Source organism: Synchiropus splendidus, chromosome 12, assembly GCF_027744825.2.
Source record: "Synchiropus splendidus isolate RoL2022-P1 chromosome 12, RoL_Sspl_1.0, whole genome shotgun sequence".
Taxonomy (NCBI): Eukaryota; Metazoa; Chordata; class Actinopteri; order Syngnathiformes; family Callionymidae; genus Synchiropus; species Synchiropus splendidus.
In genome coordinates, this window is record NC_071345.1 from 8,275,756 (window position 1) to 8,302,237 (window position 26,482).

Sequence of the window (26,482 nt, forward strand, 5' to 3'; positions counted from 1 at the left end):
CCAGTGATGTCATATCTCTATCAACCAGAAGATGAATTTTCTTTTAGTAGAATTCTGTTGAGCTTTTTTCATGTTTAGAAACATTATGACTAACAAGTGCATTTGTTTGTCCCCTTTCCCCTACTTGACTCTTCTGCAGTACACATGTACACTTGCTGTATTTCGATCAGTTACGCATCACGCTGTGTCACTGTGCACTGAGAATCTGAACAGTCTTGGACTTGAGCTGGATCCTTCTCTGTGCTGCTGCTGTTCACTGACTTGGATGAATTAAAGAACTTCCCGACACTCTAAACTCTTCAGTGGTTCACACTGTCGACGGGAAACCTGCAGGTTCACACACACGTGACCGTGAGATGCTGTTTATACTGGCTGTTAAGTGCAGGCTGCTGCTGCTAACTTCTTCTCCTGATCTTGAGCAGAGCTGAGGAGCAGAGGTCTGGAGCCCAGCTAGTAGAGAAGCATGCCACGGCAGAGGCTGTCCTGCTGTCAGGTGACCACTCTGTCCACTGCATGGAGCTGTCACTCAGTCAGAGCTCGGACTAAATAGAATCAAAGCTGAAACACGTTTTTTTCCCATTCTTCTATATATATATATATATATATATATATATATACACTCTTTCCTTATTCATATTTACCCGTAATTGCATGATTTATTTTTGTTCTTAATACATAGGTTACATAAATTGTTCTCATACTTGACATTTTGAACATTACAACAACATGTACATTAGCAAATTTAAATGTCATAATTAGAACTCTAGCGTTATCGAATGTTAATTAAATAATTAGATCATATTTATTACATTGTCTTGTGGTGTTTTATCCTGTTTTATCATGTACTTTTTCATTGAAAGTGTTTTTTTTTTTTTTTTTTTACAACAAGTGATAATAGTCTGAATAAACCCCTTTAAACTGATGGGTTATAGTGGCATCTTCTATTTTAAATAATGGAATATGAAATAATGGGATAGATATATGTTAAGCAATATTCCAACAAGTGCTGTATAAATCCAAATCTGACTATGACTTACACCCTAAATCAAGCTGTGGCATATTTCAACGTGGCGGCAGAGAGAACTGTACACATACTGTGGCAAGGCTGTCGAGCTGCAACAGCCTTGCTACAGTATGTGGCTCCAGTGGGAAGTTCCAACTGTATAGGTCTATTGGCAGATGAGCTGACGCCATCTGGAGACTTGACTGCAACTGAGCGCGGTGTGTTTTGCCCCTGCAGTTTAATCCGGGTCAGGTTGGACTGGAAAACAGTCGGCGCATGTATATTACTGTTATTAAGTTATTCCGTTTGCACCATCCCTTTAAAATGTATCCTTTCTCTTTCCTTCCCAGATAAATGCTAAAAAAATGTCACTATCAAAGCTACTTGAATCCCACTTGACCTGACATCTTTTGAAAATTGGGCTTTTTACTACAGGTGGATGTTGCAAAGTGATGGGAGGTGAGACGGAAACCTCTGGCTGCAGATTGGCTCCTTCGTAATTGTCAGTGTTGATCATGAGGAGCCGTGTGAAAAGTAAAAATTAACATTTTTCTAACATTAACATTTAAAAATGAAAGAAAATGTGTTATTGAATTGGTATTATTTGATTTAAATATATAATGTCATGCATCTTTTTTCTTTCATGGCATCCTCTTATTTTAATGTTATTAATGTGTCATCATTTTCTACTCATTTGTCTGAGCTATTTTTATGTTTACATGATATTTTCATATTATTTTTCATATTACATTTTCACCATCAATTCTGCCTTCATTCTCAGACATTTAGCTTTTTATTTTAGAGTTATGTTAATATTCTCCTCCATGAGGCTTCTCTTGAATTGGAGGCCATTGTATCTTAACCATGCACCAAAAGTAAGTTAGCCTCAAGTAGCAGTTGAATCCCTAGAGATTTTCGGGTCATTTTTTCCCTTTATTTTCCTTCTGCTCATAGCTTTTTACAACTGTGATGCAAAGATCTTTATCCATTTAATTTGATGCTCCCTCATATTAATTCATATTTTTTTATTGAAATATTTGTCTGACTGTGTTGCTTTTCATGTTGGAGCTTAGTTGTTATTGTGACAGTTTAGTTGCCGCCTCCTCTTCTTCTTCACCATGATTTCAGCATCTAAAGTCTCTGAAAACAGTTACAAAACATATATTTTTGTCATGTTGGAGCCGCTTGTGCAACATTTGGCTGCTGGAATCAGGTCTGACCTCCTCCACTGTTTGCAGTGTTATGGTGACCTGGTACTTAAACACACCGTCAGTATCGATTTGGCTGCATCTTTAATTTGTTTATCCTCTTTTTTTTTTTTTTTTTTTTTTTTTCCTCCAGCCTTCAAACTGTGTCCGTCAAGCCCAGCTCGGAAGAGCAGGCAGCACAGAGCAACGCAGCCGTTCTGGGATCAGATATGCAGGTGATTCCTGAGTGAGAGGTGAGTCGAGCTTTGTCTTTTCTTTGGAGCTGCTCATGTGTGAAGCCCTTGTTCATCATTTCCACAGTTATTTAATTTAGCGGCGAGTCTCAGGTGTATACTGTCCACAAATAGCCCGGCCGCACGTCACGCTGTTAGAATGCCGAGTGTCAGATGAATAGATGGAAGTCGCCGATCGAGAACTATGTTGAGGTGAAGGTGGGGAATCTGGTTCGGCGGGAGGAGTCGGCGTGTATGTTGGTGGCTTTATCTGTGTAAAAGAAGAGTTTGAAGGAGCGCTGGAGGAGAGAGAGCCCAGTCTCCACTCCCCCTCCCAGTGAGTCTAAATCATGTTGCTTATCAGTGCTGCGGTGCTGTGATGTTGCTCAGGCAGAGCCCGGCCAGGAGCAGGCAGCCGCGTGGACCAGCACTCACAGAGCTGGAGACCCTCTCCCCGCCTCGTCTCTCGCCTCCGCCGCGCGGCCCCCTCATGTACCCCGAGGAGAGCCGGGGGTCCGGAGGGGTGGCCACTGTGGACTTCCTGGAAGGGAGCTACGACTACGGGACTCCGGTGCCCACGCCACTTTACAGCCACTCCACGCCCGGCTACTACGCCGCCCCGCTGGAGACCCATGGACCCCCCTCAGACGGCAGCCTTCAGTCTCTGGGGAGTGGACCCACCAGTCCCCTGGTTTTTGTGCCCTCCAGCCCCCGACTCAGCCCCTTCATGCAGCCGCCCGCTCACCACTATCTGGAGAGCACTTCGACGCCCATCTATAGGTGAGTGTGTTGAAACCCCATGTCAAGTCTTCAACTGTCTCATACTAGTGAGTCACGGGAGGGAGGGTCAGACCAGACACCCCCTCCTGTACTTCACTTTTATTTTCACTGCTGATTATGTAACCGCTAATTATGAAAACGTACCTTCGACCCGACTGCAGGAAATTCTGTTTTTTCCCAATGACAAACCATCATGGTCCGATTTTAGACGCCCAGTTTTGTTGCTCAAAAAGACTTCCTACGAGTGCTATCTCTGTGGAAAGGATCAAGGTTTACCCTGGTTTCTAATTCCAGAGATTAAGGACTTTGTCATGGACCTTGAGAAAGGAACAATACGAAAGAACAACAAAAGTACAGGCCAGATTGTTGCGCAGCTCAGGTGTCAGGAAGAGAGTCGCGGTGACGATGATGGTGGCGGTGGTAAAAGTTTGTTACGAATGTTGTGTTGCAGGTCCAGCGTGGGGCCGGGTCAGCAGCAGCAGCAGCAGGTCCGAGAGGACCACTGCGTCAGCAGCGTGGTGGAGGGCGAGGCCGGGGGGCCCGTCTTCGACATGGCTAAAGAGACGTACTTCTGCGCGGTGTGCAGTGACTACGCCTCCGGCTACCACTACGGGGTGTGGTCCTGCGAGGGCTGCAAGGCTTTCTTCAAGAGGAGCATCCAGGGTAGGAGCACACGGTTAAACTTCACCACTCTGCCCATACAGACATCAAAGAGACTGAAACAGGAACTGGTTGACAAAGACAGTCACTTCTCCAGTCGGGTTTCTGGCATCTTACATGCTCATCAGCTGGAAGTTCCCTTTGAAATCCCCAACTCTTGTTCAATGTCTTCTAAGTGTGGTGGTAGTTTCTCTTCCTGGCCGTGAGCAAAGCTGAGCCAAGTGCTTCTATCTAAGGCTGTTCGGGTGTCGACCCCATTCCTACTACTGCAGTGTCCTCCACCACCTTCTGCTTGGCATTTTGTCGCTGCATCACTACTACAAGTGTAGTATGTTGATACTCTGACTTTCCCTACACACCGAGTATTTCCGCGTCCGTGCCTTTACACACTCGAGTTGAAGGGAACTACTGAAGCTAGAGACAACACTGTTGAGCCTCCAACTTCCACGGCTGCAAACCTCATGGCTTAAGAAGACACAGTACTGTTGTCACTGCATGTTCTCATGAAGGCAACTCTACTTCTGCTGCTGTGGTTACTGCTGCCGGTTCCTCTAGCATTCATGCTACCACTTTCAGCGCTAGCTACTGCGGATACTTATCACAATATCTATCTCGTATTACTGCTACAACACTTTCAGCTACTACTGCATTATTAGTCATGCTATTTCTTCTTCTTTTACTATCAGAATTACTCCACTACTAGTAATGCTAAAGCTACTACGACTAGTTTTGCACTGTAATGCCATTAGCTCTAGTAGGAAAGATTGTGCATGAACTGCTACCAAGTATTAGTACTGCTCTGCCGCCGCACTGATGGAAATATCTCTTCTGGTACTAGTCAGAACTAGTACAGTGCCACACACTACTAGAAAGAGTTACGACTGCTAATGATTGTACTGCAGCCATTACTCTCAAGAAAATACTATCAATGATCACAGTGATTGTACATGTAGTACCACGCCAACTGAGTAAAGCATACATCTTAAAGAGTACATCTTGGATACTACTAAAGGGAAGTGGTCTCTAGTACAACTGCTGCTTCTGCAGTCATTTGTACTTCAGCTAGTTGAACCTTTGTCTTGTTGGGGGGAGGTCCTGGGTCAGACCCAGGCCCTGCGAGGGAGAAGTCTGGAGGGACTTACATGCAGTACTTAGTCACGCTAGTACTACTGCAGTAGAGCATATGTTAAAAGGCTGTTTTAAAAGTTGAATGCGGCTCTTTTCTTGGCACTAACATTATGACCACCACCCTTTGTTGCCATGGCGGTGTTGACTGTGGCAGAAGCAGGTGGCAGCCGTTACAAGTATAAGGGCAATTTTAACTTGGGTGATGTCTTAATGCCTAAAAACGTGGAGCATTTCTGCTCCGAAAATAGATGCTTTGGCTCATTACTCTGGCGATCAGCCTTCATAAAGCTTGTTTACCACCCCATAATTGAGGAAAACAGAGGCCGCAGCATGACTCACCGTGAAAAGCAGAGATTTGAGATTAATGAAAGAGAATTTATCTGAACAACTTTGTTTTTCAGTCCTGGCCGTCCACCTGTGGGTCCCCGGCTCCTGCGCAGATAAAAGCATAGTCATGTTTGTGATGGGATCCTTCGCCTCATTGATGCCAGGACTGGCAGCCGGGGACTGGTCAGAAAGGAAAGCAATAGTCTCCATGGCGATGACAAAGCCAAGACGCCACGTTTTAATTTTCTCCTGCACAGATCCATTTAACATGGGAATGGAGTGTTCCTGCGACTAAATAACTCAAACCCCGGCTGAGGAGTGGAGAGGCTTCCGCTAATAGATATATGGTCTTTTCATTTCCGTAGGTCACAATGACTACATGTGCCCCGCTACCAATCAGTGCACTATTGACCGGAATCGGAGGAAGAGTTGCCAGGCCTGCCGTCTCAGGAAGTGCTACGAAGTTGGGATGATGAAAGGAGGTGAGACACGCCGAGCGCAGCAGCGCCCGTGTCGCTGCCGCTGCTGCGCTCCTCTCTCTCTGTTTGTTTGATATCTGCGCTGACTAAACACGGCGATTATCCAGCGGCCCTATCACGCTTTGGCGGACGGGCCCAAATCGGAGCGCCGGTGGCGGCAGATAGAGCCGAGACTAACTTTGAGGCGACCTTGGAGCGATTTCCTCTTAAGGAGGACGAGCGCTGACTGCTGCACATCCTCATTCTTGTTTTCATTCTTTGAGAATCACGCAGGAATCCTCGCCGTGCAGCCATGTTGTTTGAGACCAGCCTTTAGGATAAAGTTCAGGGTTGTTAAACGCGTTGCACTTGCTCCGTAGCCATGTTGGATTCACCGAGTAAATAGCTGGTGGTTAATGATTCACAGTTCCTGCTGCGCTCCAGATCTGAGCCTGACGTTTTGATGACTTTTGGGTCGTACTGCAACACCTAGCGGCTGATTTATCATGGCTATTTTTCTACTGATTTCTTGTTTAATAAATTGTAAACAAAAAAGAAAAAAACAATATTAGATATGGATTTTTTAAAACAATAAATAACACAATTGTTTGTCTACCCACTTCTCACTAAAGGAATATTAAGCTCATCTAAATATTGGCAGCCATTATCATGTATTAATATTAATAATAGATATTTATTTAACACTCTTGTAGACAATCCAGGCTTTAAATCGCTTTACAGAAAAACAGAATTTTATTTTATTTTTGGGACTAACATTATGTGTAAGCCAGGGTGAAGCAGCATTTTCAGTCTCATGGATATGAAAATGTGCGACTTTATTAGTTTCTTTTCAACTGCTGATCCCAGGTGTCTCATCCTGTCAGTAAAAAATGTCATGACAATATTAAAACTGATGATATTTCTTTTATTCAATCGAGCTTTCACCATCACGCCTTTCACCAGACAGAAAATTCAGTGGTGATGTCACCAATCAAAGGATTGACTTTATTTTGTCTCGAGCTAAAACTAAGACATGCTTCCCGTCTCCACCAGGTGTTCGCAAAGACCGAGGGCGTGTTCTCCGGCGAGACAAGCGTCGGACCAGCACCAGCAACAAGTCCATGAAGGAGCTGCAGCAGCGAGCGGCTCACTCCCAGGAGGGGAGGCGGTACAGCAGCAGCGTGGGAGGGGGAGGAGGCAGAGCGTCACTGGGTGACATCTCTCCTGAACAGGTGAGAGAAGTTCCATCAAAATCCCCCTGAAGCCACAACATTCTTCCCTTTTTTTTGCGTCTGATTTTCCTTCCGCAGGTTCTTCTCCTGCTGCAGGGAGCCGAGCCGCCCATCCTGTGTTCCCGACAGAAGCTGAGCCGGCCGTACACGGAGGTCAGCATGATGACACTGCTGACCAGCATGGCTGACAAGGAGCTGGTGCACATGATCGCCTGGGCCAAGAAGCTGCCAGGTTAGAGCCCGGGTTCTGCTGTCGCAGAGTTTAGCCTCTGGTTCTGTGCTGTCACTCACCGTACGCCTGAACTAACCTGACACTCCAACATTCAACGCTTCTCCCTCCACACACAACCCAGTGTTGGGCAAGTTACTTTAGGTTAGTAACTTAGTTACAGTTACTAGTTAGCTCATTCAAAAGTAACTTCAAGTTACTCATTACTTTCAAAGTAACTAGATACTAGCGAAAGTAACTTTAAAACAGTTTATTATAGCGGAGCTCAAACATATCATCTTAGAACAGTTATGGTCATCGGCCTGGGTCGGGAAGCAGCAACGTTGGGTCAGAATGGGCCCCATTATGGTTGTTTGTGTGGCCTGCTAAACTAGATAGTCAGGCAATAAAGACCTGTCTATCCATCTAGAAGCACTAACCCACTTCAAGTGCAATTTCAAAGTCGCCACTAGTGACCTAAAGGTGCAATGGCCGTGTGAGTGCAAGTGAATGAATGACAATATCGAAACTTTTGATGAGAATATTTATCAGTTAACTGTACAGTAGCAGTGCAAAAAAATCACCTCTTTTCACAGAACACTTAATAGTAGCAGGAACAAACACTAGTGCCGAAGCGACGCCAATGATCATCTCACAACAGCAACACAACTGGTAACATGAACTGCAGTGACGACTCCACAGCTGCGATAGGCAGCATGTCTTCCACAACACACCTCGCTGCTACGAGTGTGTTCAACCGCTTCTGAGATAAAGGCTGAGCAACAGGCGCTCTGAAGTCAAGCTGCTGCTGTGTGGCTGCAGTGGCTTCTCTACAGTGGCGTCAGACCAGCGAACCTTAGCAGCGTCTGCTTCGGACTCTTTTCCCACCCGCTTGGTCGATCGACGCATGCACTTTCTGAAGATGTTTCGCCAGATTGGAATTGCTCCTTTTGGACGGACACAGTGCCGTTCGAGCCTCCACGTAGCTTCTCTGGTCTTTAACAGCACACATGACGGCGCTGCGTCATGTGACTCGGGGGCTTCACGTCTTCACTACAGAACCTTTTAAGGTGTATCATAGACGCTACTTTTTAAACTTTTTAAAGAGTTGTGAACGTGAAGTGCATCTTTAAATCACTGTAATGACAAACACGTTGGTAATTTTGGCAAAGGAAGGTGTTATGGCACACGTTATTACAGAACGTAACATAGTTCCTATAACGCGTTACTTAACTTACAACCTGTTAGTCACAACACTTGTCACATGTCAGACAAGATGGCTGCGATGCTGTTGATCTTTTTGATGATGGTTTCCACACCACACACCTGTCAACACACACACGCACACACACACACGCACACACACACACACACGCACACACACACAGGCACACACACACACGCGCACACACACGCACACACACACATACAGGCACACACACACACACACACACGCACACACGCACACACACAGGCACACACACACACACACACACACACGCACACACACACACACACACGCACACACGCACACACACACACACAGGCACACACACACACACGCACACACACACACACACACACACGCGCACACACACACACACACACACACACACACACACACACACGCACACACACACAGGCACACACACACGCACACACACACACGTCCATTACACCGGTGGTAAACGCCGTCATCACCTGCAGAGGATTGTGTGACCCGTCTGCTGCCCCCCACGGAGCCCGAAGAAGACGCATCCCTCTCTTTGCGTGGCAGCCGGCGTGTGGCCCCTAAAAGCCGCACCACTTTAATTGCGAGGTCCCAAACGAGGTTCCGCTGGAGACAATGGCGGCAAATGGCTTGTAATTACACACAAAGTGTGGCAGCTGAGTGCCGTGATCAGGCTTCTGCCAAGAGCCTTCGGTTTAAGCGTCGCTGACTCAAGCAAAAGGGACTTTGGCTGTGAGGTGGATGTTGCGCAATAGTGTTAATATTCAGCTCCACGCGGCAGGTAATTACTGCTGACGATGGTTTTAATAGGAGACACTTGTTGTGAAGGTGGAAGCTGTTGCCAGGGCGGCTCGGTACCTGCAGACGTGTCATTGGTCCCTTTCAGAGCGAGAAGAGTCCCTGGACGCCAGGTTGCTGTCTTTATGTAATGTGGTATCAAACATGTAGAGAATCTTCCCGGAGGTCTGGAGCAGAACCAGACTGAGCAGAGGTGAGCCTGAGGAGCGGGGCGCGGTGGCGAGGAACACCCTCCTGCAGAAGCTCCCGCAAGAGTTTCACATGACTATAGCAGTGTTCAGTAGCAACCCAAACTGGACACGCTTTCATGGTACGCTGTGTTTTAGGAAGTCGGTTTTTAGCAAGTTCTGAACAGATCGAGGTGCGAGAGAAGCTACAATTAGAAGCCACACAAGTAACAAGTGATTCCTTCTAAACCTTCCTGAATCCAGACGCCACATCTGGCCCCTCGCCTGCATGTGTCCGGTCCTGCCGTGTGAACTTCCTCTGGAGATGTTTAGTGGCTTTTGATGATATATATATATATATATATATATATATATATATATATATATATATATATATATATATATATATATATATATATATATATATATATATATAATCTAGTTATTTAATCTGATGATTTAATCGCAGTTTAAATAAATCAGGATGGTGGCTATATTCAAGTTTTTATATCACCTTATTGAAACTAAAGCTCTTTTAATGTCTTGAAAATATTTGTATAAGAATTTCAGGTACATTCAGAGTAGTGGAAACCCTGAACATTGTGTAGTGAAAAACATCCCTGAACAAAAGCAAACAGATGCTTTTGTTTGCTTTTGTTCAGGGATTCCTCCATGTTTGTTGTGGTTGTTCTCATCCTAGCTAGAATTTGTAATACATTTAAAAACATATATTTAATATTCTAAAACAAGTTATATGTTTTTATGTATATATTTGTTTTTCCATTACGCCAATTATCTTCCTGATTTCTCAACAAATTATTGTAGCCATGTCATGATTGGTTTCCCCTTATATTAAAAGAACGACAAACTATATATGAAAACTATATGTACATTTACTCAACATTTGAATCTTCCATTTATTAAACTACACTGTGCACACTTTTCATTTCACAGCTATATTTAGTGTGTTTGAACAATTATGTCCTGAGTATTTTTGTACGATTTATGATTCATGTGTAATTCAGGCGTCATGTGTTTGTGTGACGTGAAAATACACCCACAAAAAAAAGACACTCTTCAGTGAGAGTCATAAACATTTGACACCTTTACAGTCCAGATATGGTTGAACCTCCTCGACCGCTGAGCCTCATGTTTGTGTAGTGTCAGTGTTCCAAAATTGGAGGCGCTGATCCTCATCCGTCCTCACACTGTCGTCATCCGCTGAGAGCAACCTGGAGGAGAGAGTGCGAATGTTCCCCACTCATCCCTCCCTCCTCTCTCTCTCTCTCTGTGCCCCAGGCTTCCTCCAGCTGTCGCTCCACGACCAGGTGCAGCTGCTGGAGAGCTCCTGGCTGGAGGTCCTGATGATCGGCCTCATCTGGAGGTCCATCCACTGCCCCGGCAAACTCATCTTCGCTCAGGACCTCATCCTGGACAGGTAGCCTCTGCGCCACTAACACCCTCCTCCCTCCCCCGTCTCACCCTCGCAGCACATCTGAAGAGTGACACATCAGCATTGTAGATTTTCCATTTCACACGCCGCCTGCCTTTGTGCCGTCCACACACATCTGTCGGGAGCGAGAGACTAATTACCCGCCCCCCGCTGAGATGAGAGCCGGCCCCCTCTCACCTGAAACCCCCCGCGCATCATTACGCCGCCGAGCCGGCGCCCGGATTTAATCAGAGCCTCAATGCGGGAATGATAGAAAATGAATGGCGATGGAGGGAAGGAGGTGAGAGCTGGGAGAAAGGAGGAGAAAATAAGAGAAGTGGGGGGCTTCGCAGGTACAGTCTGTTCCCTCCTTCCTGGCCCGGTAAACAATCCTGCCTCCACCTTGGCAGCCAGGCAGACAGACAGAGCTGTTACTGGATGATTCAGAAGTGCATTACCCAGTATTATCTCTGATCCCTCGGGCCTCGCCGCCCGCCACAATTGGACGTGATGACTTAAACGCCGCCGGTCGGGGCTCGACAAATTCCCGCGTTTATCCGGCTCCACAACTGCCGGACATTATCTCCACTTTTCAGCCGCCGCCGTGATTCTCCCCGTCGCTCACGCATCTGCTGCCGCTCCTCTGAGCAGTGTAAATAGTCGGGTTCTGTTCTGTCAGACCTTTATTGACACGGGCAAACAGGGGCGGGCAGGACTCCCCTGACATGGAACCTTACATTATTAAACTTGTGCCGCAGAGGTCAACAGCTGAGGGTCAGAAATCCACGTCTCATCGAGGGTTTAACTCTCAAAAAAGGGTCCCTCGGCTGCGACTTCAGTTTTTAAGCCTCTGAAATCTGCACATTTTAAAATTCTGGTCGCTCCTGACCTGCTGACTCGGTCTTTGCTCTGAAAGATGGCGGCGTGACTCAGACTGCAGAATCGTGACTTTGCACAGTAACCGCTGCCGAAACGTGGGATCGTGAAACAGACCTCAGACGGACTCAAACGCTGGTCTGATCTGGAAGTTTCTTTAGCCTCAACATCGATCACAGACACGTCGTTCACTTCACTTAAAGAAGCTTCAATGAATCCACACACATCCCGAGTCTGAACCAATATTCCGACTCGGTGTGGCTGACTTTGCTCACACACACGTTTGAGGTGACCCTCTGACCAATCGCAACAGAGTGGGCGTGGTCAGTGGAGAGTTCTCGCTCATAGAAGGGTGGAATCTCCTGTGCAGGTTGGAGGAGAGGTTCCTCACTGGTGGAGGAGCTCACGCATCCTGGGGTCTTGTTCACGAGTGAGGGAAAGTTGGAGGTGGATTTTGACAGCTGGATCGGCACAGTGTCCTTAGTTGTGAGGACTCTGTCAGACTTGTCGCCAAAAGAATCTGTCTATCAAAGTTTGACCCGGACAACAGAGAGGTTTCTGACTGAAACGTCCTCTTGGCTTCACTGAATTTATTCTGTTTGAAATGAAGCTTGCACGCTCTGTTTACCCTGCAGTAAAGTGAAACTGAGAGGCGGTTTGAAGCCCTGTTGCTTAGGCTCCTCCCCTGCGTTGTGCTGCAGGAGCGAGGGCGACTGCGTGGAGGGGATGGCCGAGATCTTCGACATGCTGCTCGCCACCGCGTCCCGCTTCCGATTGCTGAAGCTCAAGCCTGAAGAGTTTGTGTGCCTCAAAGCCATCATCCTGCTCAACTCCGGTGAGACGAGTCTGTTTGCTCCTGGAAAAAAAAAGCTAATCCCGAGGTGAAGCTGTCGGCAGACGAACACCGTGTTCCAGAGAAGCCTGTTCCCTTAAAAACGCCAGACAGGGTTTCCATGACGACGTGAGACAGCGCCAGAGCTCTGTTTGTCTGGGATCTTCTGTGAAACGCGAAGGGAGTTCGCTGAACCAACCTGCTGACTCGGCATTTAATTGTAACCACACTTTTTTTTCCCTTCTTCTGATCTCAGGAGCCTTCGCCTTCTGCACCGGCACCATGGAGCCGCTGCACGACAGCACGGCCGTGCAGAACATGCTGGACACCATCACCGACGCGCTCATCCATCACATCAACCAATCCGGGTGCTCGGTCCAGCAGCAGGCCAGACGACAGGCGCAGCTGCTTCTCCTCCTGTCTCACATCCGACACATGAGGTGAGGTGAAAGCGGCGTAGCGGGGTTCGGATGAATCGCTTTGTCATTGGACCCTTTCAATCCTCCTGCAGCAACAAGGGCATGGAGCACCTCTACAGCATGAAGTGCAAGAACAAAGTTCCTCTCTACGACCTTCTGCTGGAGATGCTGGACGCGCACCACCTTCACCGGCCGGTCAGACCCACCCCTCCGTGGTGCGACAGAGACCCCGCCTCCTCCGCCGCCTCTCACCGCACCAGCACCAGCAGCAGCAGCAGCAGCAGCAGCGCAGGTGGGGTCTGCGCTGCCAGTCCAGAGGGCCACGAGAGCCCCAGCCCCACCCCACCCGGGCCAGGAGTCCTGCAGTTCGGGGGCCCTCGCTCTGACTGCACCCACATCCTCTGAGCTGGAATGTGAACAGCCTTAACTGAGGTCAGCACTGTACATACATGGGCATCGTCTGATAATTATTCCCAAATTTTTGCACTGAAACAATCGCGGTTGAAATGCAGCTCAACTTCTAATCCGGCCGGTGATGTGTGTTTGCCACAATATATTCCGCTCTTCACATGAACTCGCGTCAGGTCTCAGTCCAGTTGTCACATCTCCACCAGAAGACGTTGTTCACGGTCATTCCACGGCTGGTAATTTCAATGTGAATCATCGTAGTGTTAACTTGGCCTTCGACGTGATGACTACTTTCTCTTTTATCCTGTTTCGACCAAAGTGCACTTCCTGTTGGATGTAAGGGCCTTTCGGGCATTATTTTTAAAACGACACTTAACTGAGGATTTGAGGATCCCACGAGTGAATGTATCGTGTCTTATGTGCCTCTTCAACAAAAGTGAATTACAGCATTAAAGGTACCTTGAGCAAACGCTTTCTGTCGACCAACCGCGTTTACTCGAGCAGGAAGTCAGCAAGGAGTTTCTCACCCCCTCCACACTCTCCTCTTCCTCCTCCTCCCATTCACGCACGTATACAGTCTCCAATAGTCTTTCCTTCCTCCTCTCTCCAGCTCCTCCTTACTCTATTTTAATCTTTGTACTGACTCAAACTTCCTCAAATTGACTTATTTTCCATGAATATTTCCACATACTTTGATTCGGTGACTACAGTTCGGCAGCAGCGGTTGCTAACGTCATTAGCTGGGATTTTTTAATGGGTTTTAAACTTGAAAAATGGTCTATTCTTTTTATTTCAAGTGTTCGAAATGCAACAAGGATTACGATAACGTTCGGCATAAATGAAATTGATGAAAGCATCTCAGGACAATACTGCTTGTGTTACTATAGCTTCGTTTTCAACTTTGAAGCAACGTTATATTACGCATTTATGATGAAAAATATAATTTAAAATATAATAATTTGTATTTGTGAGCAAAATTCTTTCATGCAAAATGATCCTAAAATCTGTCATTTTAACCACAAAACACAACATTTGAAGTATACTGACATGCACTCGTAATCATTTGTGAATGAGCACAACGGTTTTATATTGAGAGCAAACTCCTTTCATGTAAAACGATCAGTCAGTTTAAACAAAAAAAAAAAAAGCAAGAGGCTTTGGCGACTCACAAATCCAACTTACGGAGGACAACTTAAATAATTCATGTTTATTTGCAAAGGAAGTTTTCCTGGAGTCGACATTAGCAAACTGTACATACATAAATAACCATTTTAATAGTTCATTACTTTTTACAGGTTCTGTCCAGAGTAGTCGTTACAAAGCACGTCGTCTATTCTACCAGTGATTGTTTGGCTTTTAAAAGCAGGTGCTTCAACCGAAGGATAAAAAAATAGGGGCCTCACTCAAAAGGCTTTTCGGCGTCGATGAACACATGAAAACAAGCGCTAGCACGTGACTAAATACTGAGAGTGACGACAAGAGCGTGAGCTTAACGTCGGCCATCTTGGCTGAAAGGCGTCAGTGCAGTACCTCCGAACGGTGCTCATGTCAGTGCGACGGGTCCAGGTTGGAGATTTGAATCCACGACGCGTCGTTGCCAGACGCCTCTGCGATTGCTCAGCTGGTCAAAGATAATAAATATTAGCAGCACCAGTTTGGACAATGAGCTCTGACCACTTTGGCTCCCGACATCTATAAATAGTGCTTCTTTCATTGATGCTGGCTTCAGCTGAAAAATAAAATATTTAAGTTAAAAAAGACAACACTGAATATTTGGATCGGGAAGGAGCGTCTCCGCGAAGGTCTTTTTGTTTTGGAGTCGGGGGTTTAAAGGGCTGAGGTGAGAGTCTGTGCAACATGAGGGAGAGTCACAGGAGTGAGAGCAAAACATTCACCAAACTCCTCCAAGGTGAAAGGGCGGCTCCTCATATCGGCGGAGGTCCGTTGGTGTAGCGGAGCATGGGGTGGAAGGAGCGGGCGAAGTTGTTGGCGTGGTGGCAGCTGTAGTCCTCCTGGGTCATGGGAACCAGGCAGGCCAGGCCGATGAGGAGCAGCAGCAGGAGGTGGACGGGGAGCGCCGCCCGCACAACCCTCAGCATGTAGGAGGGACTCTTGGAGGATGAGGAGGAGGAGTCCAGAAGGTCAGAACGGGAGGAAACGCATCCAGGGACGCCGGCTGATCTGCCCCGGCTGAGAGGGAACACAGGCCCAGTTAAATTTAGAACCACAGCTCCAGACAGAAATCAGAGAATGGAGGAGGCTTGGTTCAAATGGATACAGCAGGAAGGTTAGTAGCAGAGGAGCCAGGACGTGTTCATGACAGAGAAACTTGATTCGACAAAACTGTAGACTCGTTCTAAAGTGAAGCTCTTCACATTTCCCTGCGAGATGATGCAACATCACCTGCTCAGGTGAAGCTGCGCGGCCTTCATCCAAGAGCCCTCTGTGAAGCCCATTCCAGCTTCAGCTCTGACTAAACTTCAGCCTCACACGGCGACTCGCTCCTCATCGACTCTCATTACTTCCTCACAGCCGCAAATAACTCACTGAAAGTCGAGCAGCGTGAGGTCGCCGTGACACAATGGTTGACGCTTGTGTTTGCACTCCCAAATAAGCACAAAACAGGGTTCTTTTTTTTTCCGGAGAGTTAATGTGGAGCCGGCAGTGAGTCTGTGCACTCGACGTGTGTGTGTGAGCGTGCGTGTGTGAGAGAGAGTTCAATGCCGCGGCTCATTCCGAACAGAAGCAGGAGACGTGCCAGCGACTCTGGAGGCTTCCACAGTCGGAGCCAAAACTGGAGGGGGAGGAACGGTATGTTCCTCGTGGTGGAGGGTGAGACCCCCCACACCCACCATCCCTGCCGCCCACTCGACCTGAACCTGCTTCACTGTGAGGCTGCCAACGAGCCGGAGAAACTGACGTCATGTGATTCTGAGCTCACCACTTTATCCTTGTTTCTTCACCCATTTTGTCTCACGCTTTGGTCTGGTCTGTCTGTCTGTGTCTGTGTGTGTGTGTGTGTGTGTCCCGTCTGTTGCTGGATGAGTCTCTTCATGTGGCCGTTGGTCTGTGTGTATCTCTGTGTGTGTTCCTGTCTGTGTTGGCTGGTGTTTGTGCCTTTCAGTTCATCTCTGTGCTTCTGTGTGTTTGTCCATGTCCACGTCTGTCTCTCCATGTTTGGATGTTGATCTGTGTGTGAGCCTGTCTTCTCTGTATTGTTGTCTGTCCCTGGGAGTCTGGCTGTCTGTCTCCACATTGTGCCTGTAGGTCTCCCTCACTTGCTATCTGTCAGTCCGTGTTCTTCTTTGAGTGTGTGTTTCTGTCCGTCTCTGTGATTGTGGGTCTCTGTGTGTCACTGTTGAGCGAGGTCACACATGCTAAAGATGGACCACGGTGGGACGTCTGTGTCAGTGAGGGGGAACCAGGAAGTGTGGGAGTCGGCATGAAGGTTTTCTGTCACATCCTGCTCACGGAGCTTTACACAGACAACACAGTTTGAGGAGGAGAGAAAGTCATGCCGACAGAAGCTTCCAGAAACGGGACAAACATGGAAACAGAACGAAGATGAAGCGAAAGAGAAGCAGAGAAACCAAACATTCAGACCGAGAGGAAACGCCGGTGAAGGCGAGTCCGCTTCCGTCCAGGGAACCGGAGGATGATGGAACCATAAATGGCCTGGTCAGCAGCCCCTTCAGATCTCCTCTCTCTGGTTCCACCATCCTCCCGTGTCCCTGGACTCTGAGGGGCGGGGGGAGGTGGAGGTACCTGTGGCGCGGGCCGCTCTCAGGGCGTCCTGGGTGGGCATGACTACTTTTGCCTCGAGGCTGAACCGGGTAATGAGCAGGGCGGGCAAAAGAAAGAAAAAGATGTTTCAGTCAAAATGAAGTCGAAGCCTCAGATGAGAGAGAAAACATAACAACTTAAAGAGCAGGGACTTGGCCCATCAGCAGCCCGAGATGCTCTGACTGATGCTTCTACACTCAGCAGTTGAACTTTAGCTCCCTTCACATTGCAGCAACACTTGCGAAGTCTTCCTATTTCAACCCTCAAACTGCTCCACGTAGCAGTTTTCCACTAGATGGCGCACTCTGCTCCGTGACCTTTGAACTAGTTTCACCAAACTTTCTGTCATTTTTGTGCAGCGAGCGCCACCTATTGAGTTTATTCGGCCATGTTTCTTAACCAAATTCATTTGGTGTCACTTATAATTTCACTATTCATTTCCATTTTAAAAGAAATATTATTGATATTTATTTTAATAAATTAATTTTAACACATTTTTTTCCTAACATTTTCCTATCCACTTAAAATTCAATTTCTTTTCTTTTCTCAGTCATTTCTTTCATGCACTAAAATGCTTTTCTTCATTTCTATGTTTTTCAAATTTCACAATTTCACTGCCAAATGTGATGTTGTCTTATAGTTTTTTAAGAAATGCAAGCTCATATTTTTAACATCAAAGGTCATTTTGATTATTTTTTTAGGGATACATTACTAATCTTTTTACGTTATTATGCAGGATGGTTGTTCAGATTTTACATCCGTTTAAGTTCAAAATATTTATCTATTGCTGCCGTTTCTCCGCTGAACAAATCAACAAACTGACTTTGATCATTTTAACTAGAAGTCTTCCAACTAGAAGTCTGATAAAGTTGGTCAACGCCCGGGGACAACAGAAAACGCTTCAATGACTGGCGTGTAAGTCGGGCTTGAGAAGCAGCAACAGAATCAGTGATGGTGCCTTCAGAACCAAGAAATCTGGCTTGTGAAGAAATACAGTGCAGATGTCCACATCAAACAGCCAGTTTTTCTTGTAGGTTTTTAGCAGATTTGCGTGGTTGGCGAAACTAAAGAGGGTCAGCAGCAGCACACCGACATTAGGGGGTAAATCATGACTGTAAAAGCTGCCAGGAAACTGCAGGGAAGTTCAAGCCTGGATCTGACTGAAATGTTTACCAGTCGTCTGCAGCTCTGAGCGACGGTCGCCAGCGCTGGAGCGGCTGATCCGCACGGTAGAGACTTTCCCACTGACACAGGCAGGAAGCTCTGTGGATGGAGATAAGAAAGGTCTTCAGTGTGGTGGAAGAAAGAGTCCTGGTGAGGCTCCACCGTGAAGTGGACACAGTTTTGACATTTATGATCATCACAACAGAAGAATGGGCTTTGTTTGCTGCGATGTGATTGGCTGACCTGCTTGGTGTCCGAGGCCTCCAGCCTCCTCTCCAGCCCGTCCAGATCGGAGGTGACCTCCCTCAGCAGCAGCCGCAGCCTGTTCCAGATCACATGCACTTTCTCCTGAGCCTCCAGACACTCGCTGTCCTGAAGCTTCACCGACTCAGACGCCTGCAGCGCCTGCGGTTTGGCGCTGACCAGCAGCTGAGTGGAAAGCTCCTGCAGCGATGTCGCCCTCTGCTGGGAGTCCAGGAGCTCGCACTTGATTTGCTGCTCGATGAGAAGAAGAGATCTCAGTTTCAAACTCCAACAAAGAGGCCTTTAAATGTAGCAAACAAACAAGACGCACAGAGAGAGTTCTGTGATGGGCTCGTAGTGTCTCACGGTCCAGATTAGGAGCGACCGGCACCACCTGGTTCCTCCGGCGGTCAATGTTCTCCAGCCACAGCAGGAGGCCGTGGCTCATCTCATGGAACTCCTGAGAGGAAAACAGCATATTCCAGTGACCTTTTCTTCCATGAATCTAAAAACAATATCGTTTTAAAAATACATTTTTGACTGTATTTGGACTGATAATTATCTTAAGATCGAGAATCTTAATTTAAGCATTTACACTTCCATTATGTTTATTTCATTCTATATGTGCATCTTATTTTGTTGCATTGCTTTGTGAAAAAAACTCAGCTGGAGTCCAATACAGATGCAGTACTGGTATGAGCCACCGGGGAACATTGCCCCACCGCTTCAGCCGTGTAAACACAAACCCGGTGAGTGGACCAAGCGCCCTGTGTTACCTGACACTGCATGAGGGCCTGCTGCAGCTCCTCCCTCCACTCCTCCAGCGAAGCTCCCAGACGGTCCCAGCGAGAGTTCATCTCCTTCAGACCGTCCCTCAGCTCCCAGGCTTCCTCAGAGTCCGGTTCAGACTGGAGGAAGTCGGCGCTGCTCAGGTTGATGGACAGAACCTCCGACTTGTGGGCGTCCAGACCCTTCTGCAGCTCCTGAGAGGGGGAACCAGCCGGGGAGAGTAGGAGAAGAAGCATGAATTTTGGACAAGGTGAAAACAAGGTGATATTCAAATGAGTTTAAATCCTTCACATAGATGCAGCTCACACAGAGGACGGAGCACAGACTCACCCGCAGCTTCTTGATTCTCTGCTGGATGGTGTTGATGTCGGTGCTGACCCGGAGTCCTCTCAGCTGACTGAGCTCGGCCTCGGAGTGACCCAGCCAGGCCCTCATGGTCTGCAGGTCTGAGATCAGCTGCTGCCACTGCAGGGTCTGCTTGGCTCTGTGCTTCTCACTCAGAGACTGAGCCTGGATCAGCTCCCAGCGCTCGATCACACCTGGATGTCAGATGGAAACGCTCTCAGAACATCACTAGTAAAGAAGCAAATTTCCTGGAAAGTCCTCTGACCTGAGTTCTGGGTTTCCGAGCTGGTGGGGTTGTTGAGTCCCGGCCTCTCGTCTTCATCCTCGGTCAGCTCGCCCTCCGCTCGCCTCACTGCATCGATGCTGCCGCGACACTCTCCCATCAGACGCATCTGCACAGACGTGGATTTGAGAGGCCAGGACTGGACCAGGCAGCGAAGGAGCACATTCATTTTCATCAACATAATCACACCACTCAAGACCCGGAAAAAACTTCTGTCTGATAACATTTTAAAAATGTGAGATTTAATGTCATTCAAAAGCAACTTAATTTGGAATTATTGTTATCATATAATTAATGTAATATGGATTTGGAAATTGGTGATAATTGGCAGATAAAATCTGGCATATTTGAAATATTTGTCTGTTATTATTATTATTATTATTGTTCAAGTCTCATTTGTCCAAACTTTGATTTGATCTCATTTCTTTCTACCTCTCCCAGCAGTGAGGCCCCTCCGCCTCCGAAGCTGGAGTGTGGTGCGTCCACTATAAATTCTTTCGTATTTGTCTGGTGCTTTGTTGGGCAGCGGCCTCCTTTTATCTGTAACCGTACAAAGACCACAGGTGGAGAAACTCACGTAGCCCATGTAAGTGGAGTCCAGGTCCGGACTGGCCCGGTTGGCGGCCTCCTCCCTCTGCTGAAGGTGGTATCGTCCTGCGTCCAGAGCCTTGTCCAGCTGCCTGAGACTGGCCTCCAGCTGCCCGGGTTCACCTGCGCACACACACACACACCCAGAGTCAACACAGCTTCATGACTCCCTCCAGTGGTGAAACGCTGGCATGCACACAGCTTAATGGAACAGGATGGTGTGACGTAGAACGTTTTCACAGGGAAACCTATGAAACCAGGTGAGGGTTTAGTGCACCTCGACATGCAATGAGTGACACTGGTGCTTCTAGTTGACATGCAACTGATGTTTTAGTGGTTAGGTCCTGATTCATGCGGCCATCTGTTCATACCAGAGGAGGATTTCAAAGTGTTCTCGGTCAGTTTTATATAGGCCTCTGGGCTCTCTGGGATAACTACATCTGGGAAAAGACACACACACAACAAAGACTTCAGAAAACCGCTTCGATTCAAATCACATACTGACAGACATTCAGTTCGAGACCATCTCTCAGAGTGACATCATGCATCCTGCACATTTGGGGTCACTGAAAGTGAATTTCACGGAAAGAGATGATGTGAACTTCATAGTTTCCATTAGACCTGCTGTGCTAGAGTTGAAGCAAAGCCAGTCATGAGACCTCACGTTGGGTCAAAACATGTTCACTTCCCTGACTCACTGTTACGACCTGAAAATCATGTTTTTAGACACAGTTGGTAACAATTTTCACCAATAACATAAGACACAACAATGAACGACTTAAACCCAGTTTTTGAGTATTTCAATTTGGGCCACGGCTTTAACATATAGATTTTCAGTAGTTCATTACATAAAATGTCCAACCCCTAAGTTATTTATAGTGAAACGTGTTGAAATCTATGTCTGATGCATTTCTTACAATCATTTTCTAAAAGATAGGGATCAGTTTAGCAGTAAAAACACATGCACGTGCAAATACACAACCTTCGTAAGTTGAGTTTGCTTCTGTGTCACAAGTGCGATCACAGCTCCACCCACCTGACAACACTGTGGCAGCCGTCCTCAGATACTCGTCCTCCTCGTGCACTCGGTTTCTGTCGGCGGGCCCTCTTCCCCCGGGGCTCTCCAGATCTCTGCTCAGGTCGTAGTCGTGATCCCACTCCAGCGGGATCGAGTCCACACTCGCTGGTGTTTCCCGTCCAGAGCGGTCCGCCCGCACCATGGTGGCGGCTCCAGACGGTGGCCGGCTGGAGGCCCTCGGCACCGGGGAGTTGTTCCACTGCAGCTCCGACAGGTCCCCACCTTCTTCCACGTCGAACTCTCTGTCGGAGCCGTCCAGCTCGTCGTCAGCCAACTGGAACACAACACAAACTGTTGGACACCAGCGTGACAAAAATGGGTCGGATTCTCGAGACTTACAGGGAGTCTGGTTAGCTTCTTGTAGTATCTGTCCACGCGCCCAAAGACCTCCTGGTAGTACCTCTGCAGCTCCTCCAGCTCTTCCTCGATCACAGCTGCGTCTAGAGGCTCACTCTTCTCGATCAGAGCTTCACCCTGCTTGAACACCAGCTCGATCTTCCCCGTGTTCAGGTAGATTTCCTGCTGGAATGCCTGGAGATCACCAACATCATGGTGGTCACTTACTAAAATGTCACTTCAGTGCTGTGTCTCATATTGTGCCAAATATAAATCTGGATCCTGCAGGTGGCGCTCATGAGGCAGTGATGTTGAATGACTTACCCGGAGCTGTTTGATCTTGGCCTGAATGTCGCACTCCGAGAAGTGCTCGATGTTGGTCAGCTGCAGGTCCATCTCAGTCAGCCAGACCAGGATGCTGTCTCGTGCCGTCTCGAACTCTTCTCTCTGACTGATGAAATGCTACGAACAGAAGACACGTCAAGGATCTGCTTCTTGACCAATGGTCAGGTGATCGAGGCAGGAAACTGTTACCCTGAGTCGGCGCAGAATGGCAGCCACCCTTCTCTGCAAGTTGTCCCACCTCCTGTTCCCATCATGCACCATTTCTCGGAGATGACAAGACGAATCGGTGCGGTTCTCTCGGGCCAGGCGGCGGTACTGCTTGTTGATCAGCTCCAGCTGCGTCAGACACTCCTGCACTTGACGTTGGAAGGCCTGTGATAGTTAAATCACACGGCAGCATTGTGTGTTAAAAGCTCAGTGTAGTCACTGATGTTGAACTGGACTTCACACTAGCAGCCATTCAGGATTGGAGTGGATCACATGCAGGCATGTGCACGTGCGAGGTGACAGACAGGAGCAGCTGAGCAGACTGCCGCTAGCAAGTTTCAGTAACATGACACTTGTGTGTTTCCGTCTCACTGCTAGATTGTTTAGACACAAAACCCTTCCAACCAAACACATGAATCCACACATGCTCCTGACTGACCTCAAACTTCTTGAGTTCTTCTTTGGCCACAGTGTAGAGAACACCAGAGGAGTTGGGCAATGCTGCTGTCCTCTCCGAGGTCTTCAGCCAGTCTTCAAACCTCGAGTAGTCGTCCAGGAACTTCTGCCACAATCTCCACGTCTCCTCAATCCTGAGACACAATGAGAGGTCACATCACCGCCAGGGACGAGCAGCAAACCTTAAGCTAGAATCAAGCATACTTGAGCCTCCTCTCCATGGACATGGCACAGATGTTCCTCCAGCGCCGGTCCAGTCCTCGGGTGGCCTGCTGGATGGAGTCGCACTCCGTCTCCGTGGAGCAGGCGTCACAGTCGTGGAGCAGAACCTCACACAGGTTCAGCACGGATGCCACACCGGTGCTGTGCTTCTCGATGTCTCGCTGAAGCTCCTGGAAAACAATCAGAACTTCCTATGAACCATATTCACATGCATCAGATCTAAATCTACAATGTGAAGACAAGACAAGGAGAGTGTGTGCCACTCAAAATACTATTTAAAAAAATGTAAGGCCGATATAGAAAGTAAATCTGAGGTCATCAGGGCCAGTGAAGGGTCAAGCGTCCGTGCACGAGGTCAGTGGAGTCTCTGAGTTCAGCTACATCTTTGGCAAGCTGAATGAAACTGATACCTGACAAAGGGTCAAAGTTGAACACGCGACTCACACTGACACACAGCTATGAGTCTCACCTGCTGCTGGTTGAGCTTCCTCTGGATCTCCTGGTCGTCACAGGTGTCGTAGACAATGGGCCTGGACAGCTCCGTCTCGATGTGGGCCAACCAGGACCGCAGGCTGCTCATGTTTTTATCCAACTGCTGCACCGCCACCAGAGTCTCCCGCAACTTCTTCACCCTGCGAAACAATGGTACAGTTTGTCAGATACACAAGTGAAGTTAATAACACCTTGTCACATAATCCTAAAACTTATTTAGGACTACGGTAGAGACTGAGAAGACAAGGTCTGTTCTGAGTTCAGGACAGTGATTGCCGTTGCTAGTCTATTGTAGGACATAAAGAGCAAATGTTGTTGCAAGTCGGTGATCTATTTTGCGTGTACTTGAGAAGACAACACAAGTCCCAGATCTATGACAACACAGACTCCCAATTTGGCACATTTAATCAACCTTCTATTTTCATGAACTTGCTCACATGGAGCCCAACGCAGCGCGACCTTCCCTTCATCTGCTCCACTACACACCCTTTAAAGCAAGATAACAAACAAACTTTGGATCCTGATCATTGAAGCAGCTGCATTTAGCTTTCACTTGTCAGTCCTGTTGTGATAACAGCTGCAGCCCGAGAGACCCAGCCTTTGGTAAAGCGTCGCACAAAGCAGTCAACAACCAACAGTTGGGTTTGCAACAGAACCACAACCACAATATTGCAACACAAATATAGATTTTAAAGAACACGCAGATTAATAACTCTGACAATTACAGCAGTACAACATTCTCTTCTAGCAAGACAACAAAATCCCAACAATTCCATAGCGCTGCAGCTAACAAACAAACTCTGAAAATGGGTCCTGCCTGGTGACATCGCAGTCGCAGTCTGGCAGAACCTCCGTCGGGCTGTCTGCCATCTTATCCGTCCCTAAATCCAAAACCATGGGGAAAGAAGGTTCCCACAAGACAATGAATGATCCTCTCCCGTGTAGCTGTCTGGAAGCAAACAACAATCTTCTCTTTCGTCTGCGCCTCCACATGGGACTTTCTCTACCCTCCGTGTGTGAGGGGAGGGGCCCAGGGGCACAACTGTGACTTATCAACTGTTGCTCTCCAAGGTTATAAAAAGAGAAGTGTTGGGAGTGTGAGTGTGTCTGTGGCAGTGTCAGAGTACAACAAGTGTTGCTGAGCTAAAAAAAGTCAGTCAGCAGCATGTGCTGGAGAGCCACAGATTACAAGTGGAGAATCTATACTCTAGTGACATCTTGTGGTGATTTCTGGGAAACTTTCTTCTCTGCTAGTTTATGTGGTGAGTTAGAGTAAATATTTTAGGGTCGATGGATTAGTAATATTGAGGGTGAAACTAGTTCACAATAGCCATCTGAAAGGAAATGAACACCACAAAGAAATGAAAGCCTTCTCTCCTCCACATGACAGCGCGGGAGTCAAACAGAAGAGGCCAAGTAAGTCACAGCTTATTCCCCCAAAGGAATGACATCATGAGGAAAAAAACAGTTAAACATTAAGAATCAGATATTAGTCATTTTTGAGGGTAGACTTCTTGGATGAAGCTGTGTGCTGGTGCAGGAGGCAATAAATAGTTTTTAAATAGTGGCTGGTGTGGTAGCTAACCTGGCGGCGATGAGGTCCAGCAGGTGCTGCCAGCGCTCGCTGACTTTACTGAGTTTGTGCTGAATCTCGGCCGCCTTGCTGTCTTGACTGGCCCGTGCCAAACGTTCACCCATAACCTGCAGCTGCTGCTTGTTCTCCTGCGCCACACTGATCTCCTCCTGGTAATCCTGGTGCAGAGCAAGCAAGCAAGGAGAGATGTTGATGCTGAGCACAGAACCAACCAAATATAAATGGCATCATTTGCAGTTCAAGAATCCATGACTCATAAGTGAAACTGAAAGTTACATCCAAGAAAACCGGTAACACTACCAAGGAAATTGAGATTGCAGAAGTTACCTTTCGCAGCTTCTCTATCATCTCCTCAATGCTGATGTCTCCATTTTGAGAGACCTTGCTCTCCATCTGTGTGAGCCATTCACACAGCTCCTTGTTCTTCTCATTGAACACGGCCCACTCATTCAACTTCTCACTCACTTGCTGTCGGCGAAGAGAAAGCTGAAAGACAATAATAGATATGCTCAGGTTTATAAGAATAATTTCTAGGATCGTATGTGAAAGTCCAGCACATGCATCATGAAGGTGCGTGGATACCTGGTGACAGACTTCCTCCCACTGCCGCTTCAGAAGCTGCAGGCGTTCCTGAAGAACAGTGATGTCATCAGCACTGACGACGCCTTCGAGGGAGTCCCTCAGCAGGAGGAGTGAAGCCAGGTCATCGCTCCAGCCCTCCACACTGCTCTCCAACTCCTGCGTGATATTTGGACTCCAGTTAGACGTGTAATTCTCACAGCAGAAACACGGATCAGAAAATAAACAGGTTCAGTGCAGCAGATCAGAGTCGTGGAACGGTGGCCGGAATGAAAGCACTGCAGCTACAGTCAAGGTTAAAGGCAGGCTAAGCTAACAGAAGCGTCTAACCTTGCATCTCCTCCTCTGCCACTACGACGGATCTGATGCTGCATTCTCCAGCCGGCACAACGTCTCCATGACACGGAAGGCAGCGGCGTTAATGCTTTCATACACCCCCACCGCTGACAGTGATGCTAGCTCTCCGGCTCATTCTCATGCGCATGTATCAGCCTCTCTCTCCCTCCTGCTCGCTCCTCCCCCCCTCCCTCCCGAGCTGTGGTGAATTACAGCTTCACTCGCAGCTTCCCCCCTCCTCCCTCAGGGGGCCCGAGACGTGT

At 47.7% G+C, this 26,482-nt stretch overlaps 2 protein-coding genes across 15 annotated transcripts in view; one reads left to right on the forward strand and one right to left on the reverse strand.

The window, feature by feature from the left end:
• The first annotated feature begins 109 nt into the window (after positions 1–109).
• On the forward strand, positions 110–14,403 carry esr1 (estrogen receptor 1). The gene is made up of 10 exons (XM_053880209.1): positions 110–1,537; positions 2,345–3,203; positions 3,655–3,866; positions 5,684–5,800; positions 6,830–7,008; positions 7,087–7,240; positions 10,712–10,850; positions 12,422–12,555; positions 12,809–12,992; positions 13,064–14,403. Exons 2-10 carry the CDS (start codon positions 2,803–2,805, stop codon positions 13,374–13,376), a joined length of 1,833 nt encoding a protein of 610 aa, XP_053736184.1. The 5' UTR covers positions 110–1,537; positions 2,345–2,802; the 3' UTR covers positions 13,377–14,403.
• A 168-nt stretch (positions 14,404–14,571) lies between these two features.
• The window catches only part of syne1a (spectrin repeat containing, nuclear envelope 1a), a 111,551-nt gene continuing 99,640 nt past the window's right edge, over positions 14,572–26,482 (reverse strand). For 11 of the 14 annotated variants that reach the window (XM_053880198.1, XM_053880199.1, XM_053880201.1 and 8 more), the window contains 20 exons: positions 25,887–26,042; positions 25,632–25,790; positions 25,296–25,462; positions 23,688–23,850; positions 23,201–23,388; positions 22,980–23,130; positions 22,523–22,705; positions 22,313–22,450; positions 21,992–22,183; positions 21,611–21,926; positions 20,946–21,014; positions 20,564–20,697; positions 19,969–20,095; positions 19,689–19,897; positions 19,346–19,552; positions 18,901–19,029; positions 18,570–18,821; positions 18,336–18,425; positions 17,145–17,203; positions 14,572–15,569 (listed from right to left, as the gene is read on the reverse strand). In XM_053880198.1, the coding sequence (XP_053736173.1) occupies positions 15,305–15,569; positions 17,145–17,203; positions 18,336–18,425; positions 18,570–18,821; positions 18,901–19,029; positions 19,346–19,552; positions 19,689–19,897; positions 19,969–20,095; positions 20,564–20,697; positions 20,946–21,014; positions 21,611–21,926; positions 21,992–22,183; positions 22,313–22,450; positions 22,523–22,705; positions 22,980–23,130; positions 23,201–23,388; positions 23,688–23,850; positions 25,296–25,462; positions 25,632–25,790; positions 25,887–26,042 (3,354 nt within the window). In that variant the 3' untranslated portion in view covers positions 14,572–15,304. Of the gene's footprint in view, positions 15,570–17,144; positions 17,204–18,335; positions 18,426–18,569; positions 18,822–18,900; positions 19,030–19,345; positions 19,553–19,688; positions 19,898–19,968; positions 20,096–20,563; positions 20,698–20,945; positions 21,015–21,610; positions 21,927–21,991; positions 22,184–22,312; positions 22,451–22,522; positions 22,706–22,979; positions 23,131–23,200; positions 23,389–23,687; positions 23,851–25,295; positions 25,463–25,631; positions 25,791–25,886; positions 26,043–26,213; positions 26,368–26,482 lie in introns of those variants that run through there. The other 3 variants (XM_053880196.1, XM_053880200.1, XM_053880208.1) reach the window with 2 other exon arrangements.